This window comes from Neltuma alba, unplaced genomic scaffold, assembly GCF_004799145.2.
Source record: "Neltuma alba isolate B1F8T4 unplaced genomic scaffold, ASM479914v2 tig00012529_pilon, whole genome shotgun sequence".
Classification (NCBI taxonomy): Eukaryota; Viridiplantae; Streptophyta; class Magnoliopsida; order Fabales; family Fabaceae; genus Neltuma; species Neltuma alba.
In genome coordinates, this window is record NW_021636994.1 from 45,128 (window position 1) to 59,278 (window position 14,151).

The 14,151-nt window shown below is 37.2% G+C and overlaps 2 protein-coding genes across 6 annotated transcripts; both read right to left on the reverse strand.

The window, feature by feature from the left end:
- Positions 1 to 1,203: 1,203 nt before the first annotated feature.
- Positions 1,204 to 7,454, reverse strand: LOC114728274 (proline--tRNA ligase, cytoplasmic). Its single transcript, XM_028915153.1, has 13 exons — positions 7,307 to 7,454; positions 7,149 to 7,204; positions 6,972 to 7,057; positions 6,580 to 6,672; positions 6,236 to 6,352; positions 5,869 to 6,056; positions 5,366 to 5,432; positions 3,996 to 4,118; positions 3,757 to 3,909; positions 3,389 to 3,673; positions 3,070 to 3,288; positions 2,462 to 2,555; positions 1,204 to 1,535 (listed from the first exon to the last, which is right to left on the reverse strand). The coding sequence occupies exons 2-13, from the start codon at positions 7,189 to 7,191 to the stop codon at positions 1,471 to 1,473; spliced, it is 1,533 nt and encodes a 510-aa protein (XP_028770986.1). The 5' UTR covers positions 7,192 to 7,204; positions 7,307 to 7,454; the 3' UTR covers positions 1,204 to 1,470.
- Positions 7,455 to 8,895: 1,441 nt separating this feature from the next.
- LOC114728272 (protein transport protein sec23-1) lies at positions 8,896 to 13,597 on the reverse strand. Of its 5 annotated transcripts, none has more exons than XR_003738658.1 (7): positions 13,431 to 13,597; positions 12,556 to 13,275; positions 10,487 to 12,307; positions 9,912 to 10,028; positions 9,749 to 9,820; positions 9,184 to 9,596; positions 8,896 to 9,023 (listed from the first exon to the last, which is right to left on the reverse strand). XR_003738658.1 is itself a non-coding variant. In XM_028915152.1 (7 exons), the coding sequence occupies exons 3-7, from the start codon at positions 13,033 to 13,035 to the stop codon at positions 9,459 to 9,461; spliced, it is 2,628 nt and encodes an 875-aa protein (XP_028770985.1). In that variant the 5' UTR covers positions 13,036 to 13,094; positions 13,201 to 13,275; positions 13,431 to 13,597; the 3' UTR covers positions 9,090 to 9,458. The 5 variants fall into 5 exon arrangements, 3 of the variants coding, with proteins under 3 accessions (XP_028770985.1, XP_028770983.1, XP_028770984.1); XR_003738657.1 differs by having other exon boundaries at positions 8,896 to 9,026; XM_028915152.1 differs by lacking the exon at positions 8,896 to 9,023 and having other exon boundaries at positions 9,090 to 9,596; positions 12,556 to 13,094; positions 13,201 to 13,275.
- Positions 13,598 to 14,151: the final 554 nt, after the last annotated feature.

A 14,151-nucleotide genomic window follows, 5' to 3' on the forward strand; every position in this document is an offset into this window, starting at 1 on the left:
GTATGTGATTTAAACCATAAGTCATACTGTTTACAACTGGACAAATTAATGCAAATCATTATAAATTTTATGTGGCACCAGCATTTCGTGGCGAAAAAATTGGTACCAGAGTGAATTAGCTTATATCTTCAATTTTTACAGGCAATATATATATATATATATTCAATTTTTATATTTTCGTTATTAATTATGTAGTTATATTTTCAATAATATTATTAGGAATATATTGTTAGAAATTAACAACAAAATAATATAAAATATATGTATAGTTTTTTCTTTTTTTGGAGAATCCATCAAGATTAAATACTGCAAAAATTCATTTTTGCATGTGCGATTTCTTTTTAAGAAAAAAATTTGGCATGATGCAATGTGCGATTTCAAATTTCAAGTGAGATGTGACAACGAAAAAAAAGATTACAAGTTACATCTGTTTCCACTTAGGCCTTTACAGCTAAAAAATTCGCAAAACACATCCCTAAAATTCTCAAGTGTTACAAGGTTACTCCTCATTTTCTAAAATATTTGTGAATCGATCCTCCATAGGCTGACGTGGCTTAACAAAGCGTTAGACGAAAGCGAGGTAGCCCCTTTATGACGATACATCAGTAGCTAGTTACCTGGAGAACCTTGTCAAGGAGATGCCATGAATCGTCTTAAACCCATCTCATGTGATTCTCCGTTTTACTCGAGCTCTCCAGCGGACGACACGAGAGAGCAGTGCAGAAGAATCAGCAATTTCTGTGACAACCGAAACACCATCAATGGATTGACTGGGGCGCGGACCTAAAGAAGACAAACCAACAGCAACCCGCGCCACGATAGAGCCCTCTCGCTTCTCTCTTTCCCAAAATTCCCTTCGCTTTGATTCCCCGCCTTGCTTCTTCTTTACACCTGTGCCGCCGATCCAGGGGTAGAACCAGAGTGAATCCAGTTCCCTAGTCAATCCATCTGCCAAGATTGGGTTGGAGGCAGGGGTTTCCTTCCCTGTTGAGGCTTCTTAAATTTGATAATTTAATAGAGATTTTGCTATGATGGTACAGATTTTGGTTTCCTCTCCCTTCGTAAACGTCAGTAGCTAAAATTTTACGTGTTGCGTAATTAGCATATATCCTTTTAAATTGTTATCCCAAGAGATGACCAACAAATAAGCTAGACGAGACTTTTTTTTTTTCACACAAAATTATAAGTTCTACAATTGATAACTCATTAAAAAAATTACAACTTCACATATATTTTAATCATATATAGATATATAGATCTTCAGAATATTCAAAAGTTTAACAATAAGCCAAAATTTGAATTAGTCTAGAACATTAATTTCAAGGGTAAGACCCAACATCTAAACCATACCAACTGCATAGGAAATATAAATAAAATTCTCACATGCAAAAATAATCCAATTTTGTGTACCCCCTAAATCCAGAACAGGCACCACTAATGGCATTTCATTTCTTAGGAAGAACCAGGAGTCTAGTAACTTCTGCCCCAGTATGTCCACTTCTTAGCCGGCTTTCCTGATGCAAAGCACTTGGTATCTAAGCCAAAAAGGGGCAAAAGACGTTTTAATTAGCAAGCAATATAAACTACAATTGATTAGAATTTTCTAGTTATGCATATACTACCTCCGATCCTTGATACAAAAACTAATTTAATTTTTATTTTGGTCCTAAATATGAAATCTCAATCCACTTTGTCTCTCATATTTATTTATTTTCCCCCAAACTAGTCTTTGTAGTAGTTGCACATGTTAATATACTTGATTAGCAAAGATATTTTAGAAAACAGCACCTATTTATTATAAATAACTAATTTAACAAACTTCTTTAATATACTCAAATTAATCAACTAATTTTTATATTAAGCACCGGAGGTAGTATTTGCTCATGAAGCAAATATAGTTGCACTATAAGTGACATCACTTAGCCAGCAACAAAAATAAAAAGGGGTAGCTCTGAGTGCCTCCCCATTATTCCCTGAAAATTCAATGGTCAATCCAAACACTTAGCATAAAGAGTAAAGAAATCTCCATTAAGATAATGGGTAGTCAGCAACAATTTTAGCGCTCAAAATATACCAAATCCAACAATATGTATTTGAAGCAAGAAGTGAGGCTGAACCCGTATTTAAGATCAACATCGAAGTCAACAATCAGTTAGAAAATTTCAGAATAATGTGAAGGATCTGAGATTGGTAAATTCCAGTCCTTCTAATCACGGTAGTCAAATTACGAATCCGAAGACATTTCAAATTGTGAGGTTTAGTAACAAAATAGTTTTCTTGAATTCATACAAGCAGGTTTCAACATATAAGATATCAAATGGAAATGCAAGCCAACGCGTGTAGTTAGGATAAGAGGAAGCATTGAAGGATTAATTCATACACAGAAGAAACAATTTATAAATGTTGTGGTTTGAAGTCAATGGCAAATATCCACACAAAGACGGGTGAAAAGAAATGTTACCTTCAGGGAGTTCTGGTTGGTCAAAGGGGGTACAAAGCGTCTTAGCTGCTCCCATCTCACCCTTTGTCCTTGCTTTCACATCTACTTCCACGGGCTGAGAAAAATTTACTGTTAGTAAGGGGAAAAAAACTCCATATACAGACAAAGAAGCACTTCTCATACATTGTTTAATATAAATTTTTATTAATCTTCTCATTTAAAGGAATTATTTGATTTTTTATTTTGGGAAAAAAAAGAGCAAAGAAATGAGCCTGGAGCTGAGATAAAGAAGAGACAAAGGTGATGTTGGTGTCGCGTGGGTTTTTTAATTATTAAATATGACAGCTAGTATGAGAATATTAAAAATTTACAAAGTTATTTTAGTCATAGCACACAGAAGCAGCGCAAATCCTCCTAAAGAACCACCCATTTTGGAGGGGAGGGGAGGGGAGGGGTCCCTGCGCTACAAAATCTCCCATCCAATCATTATGTAAGTGAACGGGAGCATAAATTTTACGAACGAAACAAGTGTTGATAATGCAAAACAAAGTATTGTATTGCAAATGTCGCAAAGATTCAGCATCAAGACATGAAATTAAAAATTAGGACTACTTTCGCACAACCCATACCTCCTCATCACACCAAGGGGCCAAGATCATTTTCCGTTGGCTCAATGCTTCAACAAATTCATCCCAAGTATGTACAACCTGAATGCATGCATCTCGTTTTTGTTTGGCCACATCAAATAGGTTTCGTTGAATATCATGCAGCAAGTCTTTGACTTGCTTGACCAAATCCTCCATGGGTACGTCTATTTTTCCCATATTATCACGTCGAACAGCACGCACCTGTGCATTATCTGAAGATTGTTGATAGTTGTCCATACTGACAAGTGACAGCATAGAAGATACACAAGAGTTTATGCAATGATAAGAAAAGGTTGGTGACCTGCTTATTTGCCAAATCCTTTGGCCCGATTTCAATCCTTAGGGGAACACCTTTCATTTCCCAGTGTGAATACTTCCACCCAGGAGAATAGTTATCTCTAAAGTCTGACTCAGCACGAATACCTGCTTCACATAAAGTATTCACGGTGGCAGCGCAGGCATCAAGAATACCTTGCGTATCAGCATCTTTATAAGGCACTGGAATCACAATGACTTGCACTGATGCTACTTTAGGTGGCAGCACAAGTCCCTTGTCATCCCCATGAACCATCACCATGACCCCAATCTGTGAAAACGAAAAGAAATATAAACACGTTCTGATGTATAGGAGTTCTTGATTGCAGTTATATTATTAAAATCAAAGCTTACAGTTCGAGTGCTATAGGCCCATGAGTTCTGCCAGGCCATTGCTTTCTCTCCCTTCTCATTTTCAAAATTTATCTCAAACATTTTAGCAAAATTTTGCCCAAGACAATGAGAAGTTGCACCTTGTATGCCACGACCAGTGTTCGGAATAAATGCCTAGTATATGGTACATTGCAACTTAGTAAACAAAATTTCACCATTTAAGTAATATTGCTTATCATGCAAGTAAGTCAGATATGTACCTCAACACTAGTGGTGTAAAGTCCACCAGCAAACTTCTCCAGTTCACTTTTCTTACCCTTAAAGACAGGAATTGCTAGATATTCTTCATATATACGCCTATACAATTCCAAGATCTCAAGGACCTGAAACAGAACCAATTTAGTATTTTTTAGAAACAAAAATTTTCAGAAGATGCTTACGAAATCAATTGCTCATGCATTACACGTATGTGAGCATTACTATTAGTAAAAAAAGCTTTTTCTTTGAAAAAATAAAGAACGAAGGTTTAAAATCATTGGTGACAAAAACTTTGCAACAGCGCTCATGATATATAATTAGTGAAACTAAAATTAGCCCTCATTCCCATCAGCTTGACCTAAACTAAATCAATTCATTACCAAATTTAGTTCAGATATATCAATCCCATTAAAAAACAAAAAAAGTATCTTTTATGTTCCACCTCTAGCAATCATAATATTCCATAACAATCAGTTAACCCTAGCAACTCATTAGTGCACATTTCAATCCAATTATTGTGCTAGGTGTATTTGACTATTAAGTTTCCAATGCAGATATAGTTATACAAGCAAAATGCAAACAAGCCTTGTCCTTGATCAAGAAAGTAATATTTATTCATGTTTGCCTTTGCCTATCTATTGTTTACGACATTACCAATCATAAATCTACTACGCTTTAAATGAATGTACAATTTCTCAATTCAACGTTCATTACCACATAAACTACAAATTTATTTGGTAGCATTACAATGTTTATTTTATAAGATTCAAATGAACTAGAAATAAAGCATGGGCATAAGAACTCCAGTTTCATTAACCTCTCGCCCTTAATATGGAGGATGAACCGTTACACTCAAATTTCCCCACCAGTACTCTCCAGGAATTGGACCCAGACGCCAAATATAATCAAAATAAGGGAAAATTATTTAACATTGCTTCAGACTGTATCTTCAAGAATTCAACCCCGATTTCACCATATTTGGCCTAGACTCTGATGAAGTTTATATTAATTATTTAGAACTAGCCCTGTATTTGCTTCATCAATATGCAAAATCTGATGCAGATCACATGCACCATATGCAAAAAAACAAGCTCAAATATAACAAAACCTTGCTACCAAATAATTGACAGAGAAAGAAAGAGAATGTATTATAAGACACACATGTTCAGCTGAAAGAACAAAGGAAATTGTCAGCAATTACTAGAAAGTACCCAAGGAACGAGAAAGGTATTTAAAAAACCCAGAACTTAGTTCTTCTTTAGATAGATTTGGATAAAGGAAAAGTAACAAAATTAATTCAGTTATATAAAACATGAGACCAAAGCAGCAATTCGATATCAAATCTAAGACTGAAGTAATACAAGCATCACACCTCTGCATCTGCCTCCTCCTTTGTTGCGAAAGCAGTATGCCCTTCCTGCCAAAGAAACTCACGGCTCCTGCAACCAAAAGAAGTATTGAGACCAGAAAAACACAATAAACAATTTCTTCGACAAAAATAATCCATGCAAATTTATCTTCGTGATAGCAACTGATTGTGAGAGCAAATTATACAACAAAATGTTTAATTTATCACGTTTCTAATTTTTTTCTGAAGCCTAAGATTCAAAAGAACATCAAGAACTATTGTTTAGCAAAACCACTTCACTATGACCAATTCATTATTTATGAAACTTTCACCATAAGAGAAAAGGATATTCGGATCATGATTAAACGGCACAACAAAGAACATACTGAAGGCTTGAAATTCCAACGAGTCATCTAGTTTATGTTTGAAAGCGCGCATTAATTTCCACATAATAAGGCACCAACTACCTAGCCCATTAAGATGTAGCATGAGAAAAGGAAACAAAGCGGAAGAAGGCTACGCGATACCTGATGAATGGTGTGGGATTACTGAACTCCCATCTAACTACATTGCACCATTGATTAAGTTTCATAGGCAAATCACGATGTCCCCTTATCCACTTGGAGTAGTACGGATACATGACGGTTTCACTTGTTGGACGGATAGCAATAGGAATCTCTAGATCAGTTTCCCCAGACTTTGTCACCCAAGCAACCTGGCAAAAAGCAAAGAGATTATTATTTCCTAGCACCACAAAAATGATTCTGAACTGAAAATATCCTTCTATAAGGCAATCCAATTTCTGCATAAACAAGACGAATTATTCCTAACTTAACAAAACTCAACGACTTTAAATAGACCTTGTACATATCCGTAAAGACAATATCATTTCACCTCTGGTGCAAAGCCCTCAACATGATCCTTCTCCTTTTGCAAAACGCCAGGTGACACAAATAAAGGGAAGTAGCAGTTCTTGACTTTCATCTTCTTTAACTCTGCATCAAAGAAGGCCTGCACATTGATTTTCAAAAGTTTAAACTTTAAAGATAGATGAATCAAAGTAACCTGAAATCTGGAGTGCTAAGAAGATTGTCTTGAAGAAGTCCATTTCCAAGCATAAAGAACCAGAGTTTCTTCAAAAGTTAAATCTACACCTAACAATAGCTTCCTCAAACTATGTGTAACTAATATAAAGTGTAACAATGGAGAATGGAAATGAAAAGAATCTATGAACTCACTTGCATCACCTCCCAGATTGACATTGCCCATGGCCTAAGAATGTAACATCCAGAAATGTCATAGTACTCAATCATTTCTGCATTGACAACTACCTGGAACGTCACATCACCAGAAAATTATTTAGGAAAAGCCTGACAAATATCTTGTCATCGGATTTTGCACCCCATAGCTAAAGTCAACCGACATAAACAACAGTGTGCTTGTTTTGGTCAGATTCAGTTTAGGCAGTAATAACCAGAACTATGGAACTCCAGCAAATATGCAACTATTGCGATTATAATCTCCACAAAATTTTAGGAAAGAAAACTCAGATCAAGATAGATAAGTTTGCCTTAATACATAATCAATCGCCCAACAGAAAACACAGTTGTCGATAATTTGAAAAGGGTACCTCAGAGTACCACTCCCCAAAGTTGTCTGCCTTTCGATTTGAAAGCCCTAAACCTGTCTCCTTCTTCACCTCCTTCTTCTTCCCACCTGTGAAGCCAGTGTTAGGAAACACGAATGATTCACAATTAGGCACCATAATGTGGAAACAAACAAGGCAAGAGACACAAAAAGTAACCACCAGATTGTTTTGCAGTGGCCTTTTTAGCTTCTGTTCCGGCCATCCTGGTGCTCCACCTAAAAGAACAGGAAATTGTAGATCAGGTTTATCAGCCTAGAGATAGTAATACTCGTCAAGATAAAGTATCTGAACCGAGACGTAACCACAATCTCAGTTACCCGTTACAAATATGCCGGAGGGGAAGCAAATGGCGGTCAAGGAAACGAGCGAACACGACTGCAATTGTGGCGTCACTTGTCAATGCCCAGGATGCTCACTTATTCGCTACCCGAATTCGGCGGCTGGATTGAGAATCTACGCGCTCCCCTTTATTTTTCAAGCAGTGACACCCTGTTATTCCGAACTTTAGTATTGGAGTGATTAGAAATATTATTAGGTGCCAGCTCATCTAACCCTCTCCAATAAAATCAGTCCAACTCAGATAAAGTGGGCCATACTCCTCCATGCAAGAATTTCTCCGGTGTCTTTGATAACTTCAAAAGTTCATGCTCCCCCGAGTTCTCCGTCAGAGCTGCTCATTTTTCCCTCTTTTCTCTTGCCGATTCCGATCGTATTGTTTGATTATCCTTTGTAAGGAATCTCGTAATAGAGATTATTATCATTATATAGGGAAAATGATATCTTAATGCAAAATTCAATGTACGATATCATGTGGTAGAATCTTCACAGTCATTTACTTGGTTATGAGTGATGCCAGAACCAGTGCTGGAGGGGGAATTTTAGCGGAACGATGTTTTAATTTTTTTTTTCCGTATTGTACATATATTAATGTTTTAAGTTTTATACAAATTTTATACTACCTCCTGTCCTGTTTATAAGATCTCATTAATAAATTATAAATAAAGTTTTACAATTAGAACCGGAAGTATTACTACGTATGTTTTCAGGTCTCTGTCCTTCTTATAGTTACATCCTGTCTCTAGTTCCAGACCATGCCATTGAATTTGTGTCACGGATAAATTAATTTCTAGCTTATTTCATTACAAGGTGCATAACCTATCTCCCAATATTTATGAAAAATCCGTACTATATATGTATTTTTAATCTTGATTCCTCCCTACTTTGCCCCGGACCAGAAATATTGTAGTTTTTAAATTTGGTTGATATAATCAAATTTGTTCTCATTTAGTTTTGATCCATCAAATTTCAAATAATAAATTTTGCTCTCTCAACAAGTAAAACATTATAAGTTTTTATTAGATTATTAGAACTAATATTTTAAATCAAAAGAAATTTGAGAGACCAAAATCTATTATTTAAAATTTAAGAAACCAAAACCAAAATAAAGTAAATTTAAAGGACCGAAATTTGTATTAATTCTTTTAAATTTGATGACATTTTTTAAATTTAAGGTTATGCAAATTAATAGTATAAATGATGTCAATAATTAATCTATTATTCGCGCATAATTGACAATTTAAAGAATTCATTCGATTGGATTCGTGCCGTTTTACAGACAAATTAACAAATTAATAGACTTGGTCAGTCAATACGAATAGTTTCACTATCCATATCATCCACACAAATCACTGGAAAAAAAAAAATTATGCTCGAGTTCTGCGAATTTAGCTTGCTATACAATTTACTAAGAAGCATCAACATTATGTTTTATATTTTTAAAATTTGATTTTTCTGGTTCTGGGTCCAAAACAAGCTGATGTTCACTCATGTAGGCATAGGCATGTCTGGTAGGCTTTCCTTACAAGCGAGAAAATAAATCGCACCTACGTGATATTTACTAGCTATATTGATTAATACTCATGATTTATTGATATTGATACACACTGGTTTCCTTAATAAACCACATAAAATCTACACTTGAAACTCGCAGGGCTGCACATCCTCTAGTTTAGCTATGCTGAACAATCCTGGCCTCTGCTGTTAAATGAGACGACGTAACGAGCATTTAAGTAATTCAATTTTTGTTAAAAGGAAAAAAGAAACCTTCAATAAAGCTTTAAATATAAATAAACAGAAATCCTTTATTGCTTTATGATAAAAATTGACGTCATAAAAATTAAGGAAAAAAATGAACCTTTTTCCAGTCTTAGTCGCAGCCATTGAGAAAGATTGGTTACAACGGTACAGATGCAATTTGGACTCTGGAGGTGAACAAAATCTTCGGGAGGTGGAGAAGACATGACATTTGAAGATCAACACAACATTTGATAAATCATCTAAACAAAGCTCCTCCTCACCGGCAACAGAGCCAGAAATCATAGAAAACGAAAGGCCTGCTCTGATGGGAAGATGCAGCTCCCAAGATCATCTGGAGGGTAATTGAACCCCATAGGCTACCCAGCAGATCGATCAACTAACTTCTGGTGGTACCACTTTCAAACTTCTCATCCACTCGCAGAAACTAGGATCATCAAAGTGAAGGAAACTGCTTTTTAGCTTCGTCCGTTGCTCTGGTGTCAATGACCTAAGTTGTGGGAATCGTGCCTCCTGAAAAAATTAAAATCATCCCCCATGTATTGACAGAATTGTTATCCTGTTTAATTTAGGTCAATGCCGGATATATATTAACAGGAACTTCCCGGCAGAGCAATCACTGAAACAAACTTTTTCAAGCAATAAACAATTAACATGTTACTTGCCTGCTCATAAGGAGGATCCTTGTGTGCTGGGATGAGACGAGAAACAAAATACCGAGCCTGTGAGCTACCCTCCTGTTTCAAATGTAAATTATCTGTCACAGGTTACCATCCGAGCAGGAGATTAAAAGGGGAGATATGCAGGGAAGAACATGTGAAAACTAACCTTAAATGCGAGGATACGGGGAGCTGGAAAACGCAATTCAGTAAGCTCCTCAGCTAATGTTCGGCAAGCAGCTAATGCAGCGGCACTTCTTCCTTCATCAGCTGCAAGTTCAGCACCCTGAGATACAGCAATTAAAAATTTTAATTTGAAGAGATGTTTAGCTTACAATAATCATGATCGGCATTTTTTGAAGAGTACTAGCATGCAAGCTTAAAGGCATAAGATATTACATTTATTAAAGGGCCGACTAAGGGATTTGTGGTCAAACCAGAGAACTTAATGTATGTTTCAAGTTGACAGCAGCCCTCGCCAGGTGCAGGTTATGCCCTCTACTACCTACTGTTCTTAAACAGAGATAACCAGAAACTAACTTTCTGCTGCACTACGGGTCCAGTCCCCCCAAGGCGCCCCCCCCCCCCAAAAAAAAAAAACCTAAGGGGGAAAACAAAATAAAGAAATAAAAGAAAAAAAAACAAATGAGAAAAGGCAAAAGAGATTATGAGCAGTGAATCTGCAACATCATTGTCCAACTAAAACGTCACTCAGAAACAGTAGGAGAATACTAGGTGGCTTACCAGCCAAATGAAGACATCAGTGCCATGATCAAGAACAACAGCAGCATCAGACTGCATAGCAAGATCATAAGCTGGTAGCTCCTCAAAAGTCCCCCCCTCCCTGTGCATTAAACAGCGAGGAGCAACCATTCGGAGTGATAGATCGAATGATGCATTTAAAAACAGACTTCGTAGCACAGACCTCTCATCCTCATGACCAATGATGCTTCCCAATAGTGGCCCCCTTTTGAGGTGGAAAAGGAGCTCAGGTAAGAGAGATAACTCCTTTGGGAAACGATAAAGTTTTGACTTGGGTAATTGGGAGCCAAATTTCATAGCAATGTCATTGATTCTTTCGTCTACTGTGGCTCGCATGTCAATTGCATCAGAATAGTTTTTTGCACGTAGTAGAGTCCTCTTTGCAATGAGGACTGCTGCCACTTCATCTTGAACACTCTCAAGATATCCTGAAATACTATCTACAGTTGGTAGCCTAACAGTCATCACCCTCGATACATCAGCTTGATAGACATTTGAATACAGAATTGCGAACTGGAAAAACACGCTATCACTTTTGATATCTCCTTTAGTTTCCATGGATATAGAGAAGCTCTGAGTTTCTTCGACACTCAGCATCTGAATATAAAGTGCACTGTCATTTTTAAAGAATTCATGGGTGTCCACATGTGCCTCTTCACCAGGGCCCACAACTTGGGTTATAAGAATATCATCTGAAGTACGTAATTCCAACAAACCATGGGAGCCTGCTGCTCTGGCAGATGCCCTTTGCAAATTAACACCAAAAGCTTCCCCAAAATCATCATGGAGAACCAAAACACCACCTGATGCTTTTGCAAGAGGCTGCAAAATAGGAACTCTGACAGGGCATGTTCCAGCACACAAAATGTCAACCACAGTATTATGACTATGAGCCACACAACCTAGATTTTCCATCCATTTCAATGCTGTCTTTTCCATGTGAGGATAATTAGGGTGACTAAAAGAGTGAGGAACAGATCCAGGGCCATAAGTATTGGGTCCACCGGCACAGACAATAATTCTGCTGTAGCCCCCTGACCTTTTTACTACCCCTCGGGACAGGTCTGCAGAAGGTCCCTGAATTATAGCAAGAGCAACCTCAACAGCAGTACCTAGACACCGATCCCTGGAAGCTTCAGGCATGTTCAGCTTGTATGGCCTCAATGATGAGAAAATGGCATGTGCTACAGGAAGTGAGGCATGCATTGGTGACAAGTATATACCAGTACCATAAATCAATGCTTTCAAAGATTCTTGGGTTGGTGATTTGTCCCCAGGAAGCACATCAGCAGATGCAACTGACTCCTCCGAAAAGTCATAAACTGACACAGTGCGGCCATAGAGTACAATGCCTATCCTTGTTGTAGGGGGCAGTGAATCAACAAAAGCATGCAATGAGCTCTGTAGGTGATGTAGGTGAGGTTCATCTAAGCACTCATCTATCACAAGAACAATTGGTGCAGTCATTCTCGAATCTGAAACTGGAACAAAACCAGGTCTCTTATTCCCAGTTTGCACATAATCAACCATGGGTGATGAAAGTTCTGGAAATCTGCGAAGGTCTTCCTTGCTGGAGGCAACATACTCGCCATCACTTCCATTCAGTTTCCGACATACTACACACTGCCACTGGCCTGATCCAATCAAAATGTTGCAATAAATATTTGCATAAGCTCCACAGCTTTGGCAGCGATGGGGCTCACGTTGAATTACTTGAGGGCCTGTTGGGACTTCCTTTCCAGGAGAGACTAATGCCCCAAAACCTAAACTGGGTACATTTGCTAGTTTTTTCTGCTTCAATACCTACTTGATATATGGAAAAGAAAAGGTCAAAACAAACAAAATGGCTTAAATTTGAGCATGAAAAATCTTAAACTACCTATATCCAATTTTTTTAACCAACACAGCAAAAAAATAACTGTAAAATATGAAATACATGGCAGAATAAATTGCGTTAGATTGTCACACACCAGATGTATATGCTTAAGAACTCATTTATTTCAATACCAAAACCAACTCCTTATTAAAAAGTACAATATACAAAGATATACCTTATGGGCCGAGAAAAGAACAAATGAAGATTCCCCAAAAGGAGCTTGGTCTTCTCTGACGTCGGAAGCTCGGTGCTGCAACTCAAATGATCCATTTGAAAATTGAGGCGACGATGAAGTTGGCAAAGATGAGCCCGAAGATAAAGCAACTGGCTGAGGTGATGCAGGAGATGTGCGAAAAGGGACAGCAGCTGGACGGACAGGTCTAATAAAAACAGGAGGTCCAGGGGGAGTGCTCAAATGCGGAACAGGACTGCCTGTTTTAACACCGTTGGCTGGTGATAACAGGGGTGGGGTCCTCATGGAAGGTGAAGGTGCTTGATCTTGTTGTAATTTGGGAGGAGGAAATCTAGGTGGTGAAGCAAAACTTGGAGGGGGAGGGACAATTGGACTTTTCTCATGGTAAGGATTCTGTCTGTCTGGATTAAAAGGGGAGACACTGGTGGAGGACCCAACATCTGGTTGTGTTGGGCTAGCCATCGGAATTCGGAGTAGCCAGAAACGCAAGAATGCTTACAAACCCAGTATCAAGAATCGACCTTTATCGAAATTTAAAGAATTGTGGCAGCATTAAATTGGGAAGATGATAAGAATCAAGACTGTCAAGAAAATATACGCACCCTCGTCAAGGATCTTGTTTCACACCTTTGAATTTGTCGAAGATGACGAACGAGAGACATCTAAAACCTCCCGATGATCGAACCTTCTCAGAGACAATCTCTGCAGATAGTAATCCAGCAGCCAATTCAACACAAACCGCAATCCTCAACAGTAAATGGCTACATTCACCCAAATAATAATCTAGGGTTTTCACGGTGGATCGAAATTTCCTCTGAATGAATTGATGCATCAATAATGAAATGAGATTTACATACCTGAGAGGGATGTGAAGCTGTTGAGCCGCAGGATTCTTAAAGAAAGAAAATGAGATGATCATGAAAGACCAAGTAACTGATATGTTGACTCTCCTGCGTCTTCATTGCTCTCGAGTCATTCAGTATTTCCCAATCGCCCTCGCTCTGTTTTCACTTGGACAATCATTCACTAGCACCTACGGCAGGACCGTGCCACCTTTTTTAAGCCTGTTATGCTAAACTAGCAGAATCTGCTTAATGAATTTTTTGCTTTTCGTCTTTTCAATAAATATGAAGTATTTTTTGCCAGGCAATAGACATGAAGTTTTAATTTTATATGTGATGAAAAAAACTATTAATCTCTAGCATCTCTATTTTTTAACCTGAATATAGCATCTCGAGTTTAAATTTTAAACCTAAGGGATGAAATTTTTAATTAAGGGATATTTGAATAAAAACCAAACCATTATTTTAAAAGTACTTTTATAATATACAAAATAAATATATAAAAAAATTATCTCATTTTACTAAAAAATACTTTTAAACAGTACTTTTTAATCTTGACAAACACCTCTTTAAGTCAGGTTGGCTGCATAAAAAAAGGATACAAGTTTAACATTTTAAAATTATTTTTTGGGCACGTGATTTTTATTATTTTAAAAATAATTTATTTTGCTTTTTTTCTTACATTAAGAGAATTTGAAACGCAAATCACTCCTTCACTTTAATACCATGATTAAAT

Coding starts and splice junctions, on each gene's coding strand:
- LOC114728274 (XM_028915153.1), bottom strand. CDS start 7,191: ATGGCCGGAACAGAAGCTAAAAAGGCCACTGCAAAACAATCTG. Junction 4,119..5,365: donor AGGAGGAGGCAGATGCAGAG/GTGTGATGCTTG, acceptor GTTCTGTTTCAG/GTCCTTGAGATCTTGGAATT. Junction 3,289..3,388: donor AGGATTTGGCAAATAAGCAG/GTCACCAACCTT, acceptor GATAATGCACAG/GTGCGTGCTGTTCGACGTGA.
- LOC114728272 (XM_028915152.1), bottom strand. CDS start 13,035: ATGGCTAGCCCAACACAACCAGATGTTGGGTCCTCCACCAGTGTCTCC. Junction 12,308..12,555: donor TTCTTTTCTCGGCCCATAAG/GTATATCTTTGT, acceptor TATATCAAGTAG/GTATTGAAGCAGAAAAAACT. Junction 9,597..9,748: donor AGGATCCTCCTTATGAGCAG/GCAAGTAACATG, acceptor TAATTTTTTCAG/GAGGCACGATTCCCACAACT.